Below are 11,287 nucleotides of genomic sequence, written 5' to 3' on the forward strand. Positions count from 1 at the left end.
TGACAGAGGATTTTCTTGGTTTGTATGTATTGGCCCATTTTCTCATTACAACTTTGAAGCCCACATTTAAAAAAAAACCCTGATCCAATCACACTATCTTGGATTAAAATCCTTCAGTCTTAACGCTTTGTTTTAGGAAATTCCAGTTCACCTACAGTTGATACTTGGTAAAAATGTTCCTAAATTATACAATTTTCTGCACACTGGAAGAGAGGGGGGGGGGGGGGGAGCACAACTGTTTACAAGCGCAGCCAGTATACTCCGTTCCGGGTATTTCAAACCCAGTGTCAAATCAGCAATTTACAGTAGCTAGGAGCAAGGAAATATCTGCTTGCTTTGCCAACCGGCCATATAATCAATTCATGAAACTTTGTTCCTGCATCGGACAGCAGGCAGGTATGAGAGAGAGAGAGAGAGAGAGAGAGAGAGAGAGAGAGAGAGAGAGAGAGATGGTGCCATGTCGCTCACCAGCTGATCTTGGCGAGGATCTTGTCGAAGTGGAAGAGGTGCTTGCGCACGCGGTAGACGTGCAGCGTGTACATGGCTGCAGCGCAGGTCACCAGGAAGAACGACAACACGATCAGCTCGCTGAAATCCTGTTCACAACAAATTAAGTGTGCATGATCATATCGACCGTCATTCTCACTTCATTCCCTTGTTTGTATCTCAAGTACTGTACATGCCTTGGTACTAGTAGTAACAGCATCTAGTTATTAGTAGTCGTTCATGGCAGTGGCAGTGGCAGTGTGGCACTCACCCTGGGATCGGAGATGATGATGCCCATGACATAGGTGAGCAGGTCGAACACGGACTGCAGCGAATTCTGCACGCCACCCACGACGCACCGCTCGTGGTCGGCCACGCCGTCCTGCATCAGCTGCATCACGGCGAGGTCGAACATCCATAGCCCTAGGCGCGACGCGGCGACGCCGGCCATCAGCATCCACGCCGACGCCACGTCGCTGGCCGCCCAGATGGAGGCCACGCACACCAGCAGGCAGCACCACTGGCCGCACAGCAAGATTATTCAGCAGCAATTTAAATTCACTGAAACCAGATGCTTAGTTTCTTGTGTGCTGTGCATTATTAGGATACGTTACCTGCATCCAAATGGACCACAGCCCTGTTCGTAGCGTGGACACCCAAGAGTGCACCACAGGGTACATCAGCGTTGCGCCGATGCCGACGATGGCGCTGAAACCCCTTGCCAAACTGATGACATACGCTGGTATGCCTTTCCAGTCTAGGGTCGCCGTCATCAGGGTGCCAAAGCTGCAAAACCACCACACACACACACAACATTTCATTACACAGCATTGCGTTGATCGATCAGACACACAATTTAAGCAGCGCTACGTTATTGCAACTAGCTAGCAGCTAGGTTAATTACCTCAGGACGGTGAAGTAGAGGAAGGCGAGAGCGACGCCTGGGAGCGCGACGTCCTGCCTCAGGTACACCACCCATGACTCCCAGCATGGTATGATGGATAGCTGCTCCGTCATCCTAGCCCTCCAATCCAGCGCATTCGCCGTCGGTGTCACGCTCTCCAACGACGACGACGACGACGATGACGGCGACATGGCCTCAGCTGCATCAGGTGTTCTCACCCGGTTGCTCTCAGCGAGCGCAGGCACGCCATTGTACACGGAGACGAAGAGCCAGTACTCCAGCCCCACCGAGGCGACGTTCCACACCGCCAGAGCTGCCGCGGAGGCCTGCGCCGACACGAAGCTGATGACGAGGCCGGAGAAGACAGGGGCCAGCAGCTTGCAGCTCAGGTCGATCCGCCGGACCACCGAGTTGATCCCCGTCAGTACTGCAGGAGGATGCCCGCTCGAGATCACCACCACCCTGCGGCAATGCAATTCGATCAACTTGTAGGTTAATGCTCGATCAGAGGGTCAGAGGATCAGAAGCTACTTGAGATATTACCGTCGTACCATTCTCTCTCGATCAGTATGGTTCCGGCGAGTGTTGAGAGCGCTGCTAGCGCACCTGACACGTTGGTCACGATCACCAGCGCCATGAAAACAGGGAAGCTTGTGGCTTTCAGGTCGTCGTAAACAAGCAGGGCCGTTACTGACGCTCCGGCGACGATGAAGGACAGGCTTTGGACTAGAAGCCATAGGCCAAGGACCTGCAATTGTGTTTCTTTGGTTAATTGCTTGCTAGGAGGGATATACAAGATTCCTAGGAAGTGACTCATTGTCCTTGTGTCGCTCAAACAGTCTTTGTAAGTTGTAAATTAAACGGTAAATCTTTACGTTGCCTGGGCATTTTTTTTTCTTTTTTGTCACCCAGATAAGATTTGTGGCCATGGGATCATCTCTCATTTGATCTGGTTCTTCCTTTCTTCTTTGCTTCTACATTAGAAATCTGCTTTGTTCATTGTCTAGATTTCAAGTAAAATGCAGATTAGTGTCCATGCTCGGTGTTTACTGCTGTCAGGAATTGTCTAGTTACCATGTTTTTCTTGTTCATGTGTTATTTTAATCCATGTCTTTCTCTTATAGTCTCAGATTATGATTTTCACATTGATTATGTCAGTGTAAATTTCTTTTATTATTGGTGTAAATATGTGTTTTATCTGCTCTCTGTAATTTATGTTTTTGATATATGTTTTTGAATTTCTTCCAATTTGCCTTGCATAGAATTAATAGAATGAATTTGTCTCTGTAATTTCTGTTTTTGATATGTTTTCGATTTGAATTTCTTCTAATTTGCCTTCATTAATTTGTCTTTGCAATTTGTGTTTTCATTTTTTTTATTATTTGAATTTCTTCCGATTTGCCTCCATAGAATTAATTTGTTTTTTCTTTGGATCCTTTGCACTTTATATGGTCCGTTAGATGTAGATCTTGTAGTTTTTAAATTCGGGTGTTTGATTTCCATGTGTCACCTGTTTGTCACCTATCTTGTAATTGATGTGAGAACTCAGCGTTTTAATTGTTTCCGTCACCCGAGTGATAGGAGCCTTTAAATCACCCATGTGTCTAGTAGACAGATTCATCCCCTGCTGGCTGACCCCCTCAGCGACCACCTCTATTAATATTTAACAGGCGGTCGTCTTAACGTGACTGCCTCGGTTAATCCCCGATTAACCGAGCTGGTTGTCTTAAAAACCGTCTCAATTAAGATATTAATGAGGCAGTCAACGTTATGCAACCGCTTCCAAAAATTATTTATTTTCAGAGACGGTCGTCTTAAGCTGTTCACTTTCGTAAATCTATTTTTGGAGGTGGGCACACTATAAAGCCCGCCTCCAAAAAGACCAAGGCTCAATAGGCCCAATGTGGCCCGATAGCCATCTTCAATATAAATAAAGGATGTTAGGGTTTCTTCCTTCACTGTCCTCCTCCATAAGTCCGTCCTTTTCTCCCTGGCGCTATCTCAAGTTCCCCGCACCCTCTCCTTCCCCTGCGCCCCCTCACTCCATCGCTCCCGGTGCTTGCTCGCTCCCTCCCTCTCTCCCACTGGCTCTCCCTCCCCCCTCTCTCTCTCGCCGACTCTCCGTCTCTATGGTGGCATGGGGCCATGGATCTGTGTGGCGCAGTGGCTGTGGTGGGGCAGCCCCTCCCTCTCAAGCAGTAGGCAGGCTTCTCCCTCCCTTGAGCGCGAGCGGCGGCAACCCCTGGTGGCTCTCCTAGGTCTAGGTGAGCGGATCCATTGGTGGCGAGCTCGGGGCAGCCGGATCCATCGACGGCTAGCTTGGGGCGGTCGGATCCATCGGAGGCGACCTTGGGGCAACCGGATCCGTTGGCAGTAACCTCAGGGCGGTCGGATCCGTAGGTAGCGAGCTGGTGGCCGGATCCATCGGCGGTGAGCTCGGGGTGGCCAGATTCGCCGGTGGCGAGCTCGGGTGGGGTGGGGGGGAGATATGTCAATAGGCTCTCGGTGGCAGGAGATCCAAGCGACACACAATATGGGCTGTGGATGGGCTCGTCTTCTTTTCTTTTAATTATTTAATTAATTAACTGAGATGGGTAAAACAACTGCTTCGGTTAATCATCATTAATCATGGTTATTGATTAGAGGCGGTTGCTTTACCTGCCTCCCTAAATCGTTTTTGATGACCGCCTTAAAAAAGATTTATGTAGTTTTGGTTGTGGGGCGCTGCGACCCTACCTCTTGGAAAACTCTATTTCTTCTCTCTAAATGAAACATGTGCCTAGTTATTCGTTCTAAAAAACAAAAATCTTGTACCATTAATTATATTGTTTGTGATTCCGCTTTATTCCTTAGACTCGTAGAGAAAAGGACTAAAAGGGCAACACAAGGTAGAACCACAGTTAGCTCATGCCAAGATCTTCTTTGTTATTATTGGTTGGGGCTGATAAAATTTAATAGGCATTGTTGCATTTTTTGTTTTATTTGTTAATTAGTGTACAATTATAGACTAATTAGGCTCAAAAGATTCATCTCATAAATTATCCTCTAGCTGTTGTTTTGGTTTTGCAAATTTTATTTATTTAGTACTTCATGCATGTGTCCAAACATTCGATGTGATGGGTGATAAAAAATACCCTGGAACCAAACAGGGCCTTACTGACAAAACTGTGTTATGACATGGATTTATTTACAACAGAATGATCGTGTTTGGTTCGGCTTATTTCTACCATGCGGTGTCGTATGCCATCCGCGGTGGAAGAATTACCTGCCTAAGTGGCAGAGTAGTCGAGTGATTGACTGGCTAAGCTTACTGACTTGTTCGTTTAGCTGTTCATTGATTTGTTATGAGAAAAAATACTGTCGAATAGCTGATAGATTCGGCTGATAAGATCAAGCGAATATGGTTGAGTCCCGAGTGGCTGAGCGGTTCAATGTTGACTGTTGAGTGAGTGGCTGATTGTCCAAGTGCTTGACTCATTGAAAGACGAGTGGCCTCGTCACTGAGTGCCGAGTGACTCAAGTCACAGTGGTGTCCGAGTGGCAATTGGCTTAGTGACTATGTGTCAAGTGACTGAGTACTTAACTAAGTGGCCGATCGAGTGCCGAGTGATTGAGTGTGGAGTGTGTGACTTCCTCATAGGCAGAGTGGCTAAGTAACCGAGTGGCTCAATGGCCGAAGTTGTCAAGTGTCTTAGTGCATGAGTGGTTGAGTGCCAAGTGGCTGTGACAACGTCATGTTTGTTTGGTTGATAAACCATGGTAGAAAATATTATTCACTAATTTATTATAAGAGAAAAATATTGTTGAATAGCTGAGCTCAAGTGAAGAGGCTGTGAGTGCCTCAATGGTTGAGTGTTTGAGTGACAGTATCTGAGTGTAGCAGAGTGATTTAGTATTAGAGTGCACAAGGCCCTGTTTAGTTAGGTTTTGGCTGTGGCTTTTGTCTCTAAAAGCTAAAAGCTCAACCAAGGGCTCAAAAGCCACAACTGTTTTAGTCCAAAAGTTACCGTTGCTCTAGTACAAACTTGAAAGCAGACTCCTCTATTCAGCTGTTTTTGGATAAAAAAATTTATCCCACTTGCCATTGGTTATGTAGATAACGGTTCAGACTCCTGTTTTGTTGGATTTTCAGACCACATCCCATAGCTGTTTTTTTTTTCAAAAACCATAACCCATCCAAGTTTAAAAAAACCCATAACCCACAACGACTTTTTCAAAAGTTATAACTCAATCAAACATGGCCTGAATGTTGAGTGTGCAAGACAGATTTAGCCGTTGAGTCTCTTAGTGTGGTCAAGTGACTGATTGAGTGTGGAGTGAGAGTGTCTGACTGCCATGAGTCTAAGATAGTGTCTGACTGCCATGAGTCTAAGATGGTGTTTGGTTGAGACTGTTAACGCAAACGCCAATGTAATGAAAAAAAGGCAGATAAGCTTAATAAAGTAACAAATCCCTTATTAATTTATTTGTTTTCCACACGGTAACAGAAAAAGGAAGGGGCTGATGTATGGCATTGCCTGCCGTCTTGAGTTGGGCCTATGTCGTTCTACAAAAAAAAAGAGTTGGGCCTATATGTCCCTGTAGATGCAGAGTAAAGAAGACTTGAAGCCTGCATATAACAGGCCCATGCGCGCCTCATCCAACATGTGGAGTGGAGAAAAAGACGCACAATTCGTGCTCTCCTAGCAACTCTATGAACTTGCTATTTTTGTTGTAGAGACTATTTTATAATTTATATAGCAAAAAAATAGACTTTAACAGATGTGATATCTGGTTTTGTAAAATAGAAAATTGGCTATCTCTTAATTTTCGGTGGCCATATATAGCCAACCACTGACACTAGCTATCCGATTTTGTAAAATAGCTAGGCTGTTGCGATCTTCTTCTTTTTTAAGAAGTTTTCTATTTTACAAAATAGCTAAACAATAAAATTTGGTTACTAATTTTAGCCAAGCTTTTGGAGTTGCTCTAACACGGGTAAGAGCAACTCCAGCAGTAGCCCCCAAAACTAGGCCCCTACTTTTAATTTGGGTGCTCCCCCTACTTTTTGGGACTCAACTTTTTTGCTTCAACTCCAACAGTAGCACCAAAATTTGGGCCCCCAAACATATTCCAGAGAGAATGATAGAAGGGACCCACTCGTCAGTGTCTTTTTATTCTTCCTCTTTCTTCTTCCTTTGGACATGGACACAATTAGAGTATTGAGCCGGTTATTGTAGGATGTCATGCACATGCAAGGGTAGAGAGAGGGAGCATGCGCTGAGGCTAGGACACCCGATGGAGGATGGGGGCTGCCCTGTTGGGCCAACAGGAATGGGGTCTGGGGGAGAAATATGGGTGACCAGCCAAATATGAGATCTGAAGTAGGGACCCTGCTGGAGTAATATTTTTAGACTGGGCATCCATATTTAGCTATTGGAGCTTGAGTAGGGGCCCTGCTGGAGTTGCTCTAACAAATTTATATAGTGCGGTATCTAATTACAGCCTGACTTAATTACAGTTGGACCGAAACAAAACAGCACCTAAGTTGTATGCGTATGCAATATAATCATCTGTTATTAATTTATTTATTTACGTACCGTACCATTCAAAATGTATTAATACAACATACGACCTCTGTTATTAATTTACGTATCATACCATTCAAAATGTATTAAGTACAACCTACGACCTCTCTCAGTATTAGTTAATTTAATTTGTTTTCTTATATGATAAGTGATGGCTGTCTACAAATATAGAACATCATACTATAAACTAATAAACATAATGATACAATGCACGTTCAAGCTTTAAATATAATGGTCTTATTATTATTTTTCCATTGCAACATCATCCTCTAAACAAGGAGTAGTAGGTTAGTAAACATGGCGAATGATGGGTGACTTGAAGGTATGTTAGCTTGTCGACCAGCAGTGCCCCGACATACATTTAGTCAACATACTACTCCATCCGATAGTTACTCTATTAGTATTTTTTATACAATGATGTATACATCACTATACTATATATAATGAATTATTTTTAACATAATATAACATTTATGTCCAAGTCAAAAGATTGTCTTAATCAGAGGAACTCTATCTGGAAAACCTCTACTTGTCCTCTTTCTACTCTTAAGGGATGAGGGGAGGCAGAGAGAGCAAAACACTCACCCTACGAGGGACCTTACTCGGGTCCTTAACAGTAGGAGACCTTCAAATCTTCCTCTTGATCCCTTGTTCCTCAAGGGGTCTGGAGGGAGTCTTAACTTTTCTATTTCGACGATTTTCGTTCGCGCCCAGGCTTTCCACCCACACCCGCTCAACCTTCGGCACTCACCCAACTCCGATTGTCCCTCTCCCTAGTGAGACGTCTCCATCCCAGCTAGGCATCTTCCTATAGATCACTCTATATATTGCGGCCCTCGCGACCCTATCCTCGTGGCTCCTCGATGCCTCGTGATGCACACCCGCTCCTCCATCAAGGGGGCGACCCTCGTGGCTCCCTCCCAACGGCTTCTCGTTACCTCACGAGGACGCCATCCGTGCTCCTCTGTTGAGGAGCCGGCCCTCGTGGTGCTCTCCCTGATCCTTGGTGTAGGGATTAACGGTCCACCTCCTCCATTGAGCGCTCGTCTCTCAGCTGTTCCCCTCCTCTGTTCATCTCTCGGGTGAGCCCCACTCTCGCCGCACCTCTCTCTCGATGGCTCTTTTCTTCCGTTGCCAATACATGGCCATGTTCCTCGACTAGGAACACAATAGAGGATGACAAGGTCTCATGTGTAATTTCTTCTAAAAAAGAATTTAAGGGTCATATTTTGAGATTTTTTGTTGGAGTGCAGTTAAAAAACAGAGTTATCACAAAAATTAAGGATTGCTGAAATGAAAAGCAGGAACCCTATTTTAAGGGCACCCACTGGAGTTGCTGTAAGAAAGCAAATAAACCATGTCCATAAAACTTTAAACGCAAGGAGCAGTAGTTTGGTGAACATGGCGAATGATGGCTGACCTGAAGGTACGTGAGCTTATCGACCAGTGTCCCAACTATGGGACCAAACACGGCGACGGAGGAGGACTCGACGACGCCGTAAATCGCCGTGAAGAGCAGCGAGCCTGGCCAGATGCGGATCATGTACAGCCCAACCGAGAACTCCCACATCCTTAATTTGCCACCGGAAAAAAAAATGACAAGATAATCTGACTACTACTAGTTGACAAAAAAAAAGGAAAAAAGAACAGGCGCTGATCTGAAAAACTCGAGAGGAGGTACGAAAGGAACGTACGTAACTGATTACGGAGTGAACGCACCTGGCGCCCCATCTAGCGAGGCCGTGGCCGGCGTAGAGGCGGCGGAGCAGCGACGCGTCCGGCGACGGCGAGCCCGCGCTTCGGCTTCCGAGAAGAGGCGCGAGCTGCCCGCCCTCGATCGCCGCCGCATCTTCGTCGTCCATCCCCGCCGCCGCGCTCGATCGCCTTCACCTGATCCTGGATCCCCGACCCGGATCTCACTTGAGTACCGCGACGACGACTTGCGCTGGCTTTGCTGTGTGCCTGACCGGACCAGAGGAGCAGCAGGGGCAACGCACGCACACCCCGATCACGATCAGATGCACGATCTTTTCTTCTCACGCAGTCGTCGGTCGTATTTATCGTGTAGTGTTTGTTTATGATCCTTGCAGCGGAGGCGGCATGGAACATGGAGAAGACGAGGAGCGACCATACATTGCAGATTGCAATATATACTGAACTCCGTACACAACAATTAGGGTGACGTGCGCCGGAACTGTCAGCGTCGCCGGGAGTCGTTCAAACAACGGGAAAGATAAAAAAAAAAAAGCTGCTAGGATCACGCCCCCCGGGTGGCAATTGGTGGCGAGTTTGCCCGGCGGAACAGCCAAAAACCAGTGGCGGTGGCGGGTGGCGGGTGGCGGCAGTGGGATTCGCGGGTCAGAAATCAACCTGCTTCAACACGCGATGCATGCTGCGGTCTGTACGTCGGGTGATCGGAGCAGCGGCATCAGCTAGCGCCTGGATCTGTCCGGGCTCGTCTGGTTCCCTTCAACATGTATAATCCCTTTATTTTACTTTTTGCCTGGATCACTCGGATACGTTGGATCTAGCCAGTTACGAGTTACATGCTCTTCAATATTCTATCGCAAGGAAAGAAAACAAGAGGGTTTGGCCACGTCGCCTGCCTCCACCTCCCCAGCCTCCCTCCCTCTACCTCCTTTGCATCCCCCTCCCTAGCCCCCTCCCCGCCTCCGTCGATGGCGGCGTCAGTTGCCAGTCCAGCGCCTGCGTCCACCCCTGTCCTTACCTCGACTAGATCTGCCAAGGCCCCACCTAGTTTCGCCGTCTCTTCTCCTCCCAGTGCACGTACAAGCGCTGGAGCAGCGTCACCTCCATCGGCCACCATGGAGACGTCGGCTTCGTCTTCACCACCCTTCTCCAACGCCTTCCCTCTGCATCTGGGGATGCGCGTGCGCGCGGCGTGGCCGACGATGTCGCCAAGTGCCTGCCCCAGTCAAAGACGAGCCTCAGCAGCAGCGACGTCACCGCGGCGGCCCAACGCGGAGAGGGCGCCGCCCACCTCCACCTCCCCTCCCCTCGTCGAGGATGGGACGAACACTGCTGGCTGCCCCCTGATGTCGGCGATTGTTGTTGGAACCAGACCAGCGATGAGCAAGCCTGGCGGCGACGCGGCACCGGCAGGTGGTGACCGCGGCGACTAAACCCTACGGCGTGTGCTGTTCGCGAACAGAAAAGATACGAAGCAACAAACTTGACAAGATTTGGTGTGCCAAAACGGGCACCGTGCCAATGGGCACTTGTTGGTTTATATATGGCTCATGGCCTTACACCCCCGCCGCCTCGACGCCTCCAACGATCATCCGATTCTTCGGAACGCCGCTGGGACATGCTAGACGCCGACACGACGGGGCCACACCTGATGATACGGTTACAACGCGATCCATGCATATCTACGAATCACCTACAATTCTACGTATCTAAACCAACTAACACACACGGTCCTTTGACAGGATTACAAAGAATGATAAAACACAAGCTAAAGCTAACAACTGTGGGCTCGTCAGTGGTGGTGGCCTTGAGGCCCTGTGTGGTGAGCACGGTTCAACGCCCAGGGCAAGGGCCAAGCTGTTCGTGCCACCGGTCCTGTTCGAGGATGCTATGGGCTGCGAGGATGATGGCGATGATGTCTGTCGAGTTGTGCGTGCGTCCACTCCCTCTCCCACTAGGCGATCGTCGACCTTGACACCTTCCTTGTCCACCCTTCCGCACCTGCTTCGGGCCCATCGTCCACCTCGTCCCCAAAGCTACCCCTTTTCCACCCAGTGGGTAGCACGATGGGACAGACCAGGAACTGTCGTTGGGCAGACGAGGACCTCACCGACGCCTCCGATGCAGATTCAACGCCAACATCCATGGCATTCTTTTCAGACGCTGTTCGTCAGAGGCCGCAACCGTTGAGGTCTTCGAACCAATACGTGATGCCCCTACCGCACGTGCAACCTCCATCTTCAGGTTGTGGTGATCTGGCGTCGAGCCGCTGGCCGAAGGGGGAGGAAGTATCGACCGTGGCCACAACTGGTGCATGGCATGCCGCCTCGCCCTATGGAGGGACGCATCCTGGCACGCCAGCACCTCGGCCGCGATCGACGGGCTTCCAACCTAGGCATCGATGGGTGGCAGGAGGTCCTCCACTAATAGGAGACACGTTCGGCGACCACCTCGGTTAGTCCTACTCGTGGGGATCAGCTAGCAGGTCATCGACCACCGAGGCGCATCCTAGACGATTTTCACGAAGTGCTTCAACTGCCTCTCGTCCACACACCATGTGGCCACTTGCAAGCTGCCCTAGCAATGTCTGTGTTGCAGAGGCTTTCGACACATCGCGTGT

The 11,287-nt window shown here is 48.6% G+C and overlaps 1 protein-coding gene across 2 annotated transcripts; it reads right to left on the reverse strand.

Moving 5' to 3' along the window:
* On the reverse strand, window positions 1–9,198 carry LOC8061977 (solute carrier family 40 member 1). Of its 2 annotated transcripts, none has more exons than XM_021448824.1 (8): window positions 8,677–9,198; window positions 8,378–8,528; window positions 1,942–2,138; window positions 1,391–1,852; window positions 1,101–1,272; window positions 758–1,006; window positions 469–596; window positions 1–368 (listed from the first exon to the last, which is right to left on the reverse strand). In XM_021448824.1, the coding sequence occupies exons 1-8, from the start codon at window positions 8,817–8,819 to the stop codon at window positions 356–358; spliced, it is 1,515 nt and encodes a 504-aa protein (XP_021304499.1). In that variant the 5' UTR covers window positions 8,820–9,198; the 3' UTR covers window positions 1–355. The 2 variants fall into 2 exon arrangements, with proteins under 2 accessions (XP_021304499.1, XP_002438576.2); XM_002438531.2 differs by having other exon boundaries at window positions 1–376.

This window comes from Sorghum bicolor, chromosome 10, assembly GCF_000003195.3.
Source record: "Sorghum bicolor cultivar BTx623 chromosome 10, Sorghum_bicolor_NCBIv3, whole genome shotgun sequence".
In the NCBI taxonomy this organism is placed as follows: domain Eukaryota; kingdom Viridiplantae; phylum Streptophyta; class Magnoliopsida; order Poales; family Poaceae; genus Sorghum; species Sorghum bicolor.

Coding starts and splice junctions, on each gene's coding strand:
- LOC8061977 (XM_002438531.2), bottom strand. CDS start 8,819: ATGGACGACGAAGATGCGGCGGCGATCGAGGGCGGGCAGCTCGCGCCT. Junction 8,529..8,676: donor CTCGCTAGATGGGGCGCCAG/GTGCGTTCACTC, acceptor TGGCAAATTAAG/GATGTGGGAGTTCTCGGTTG. Junction 1,273..1,390: donor CTCTACTTCACCGTCCTGAG/GTAATTAACCTA, acceptor GTGGTTTTGCAG/CTTTGGCACCCTGATGACGG.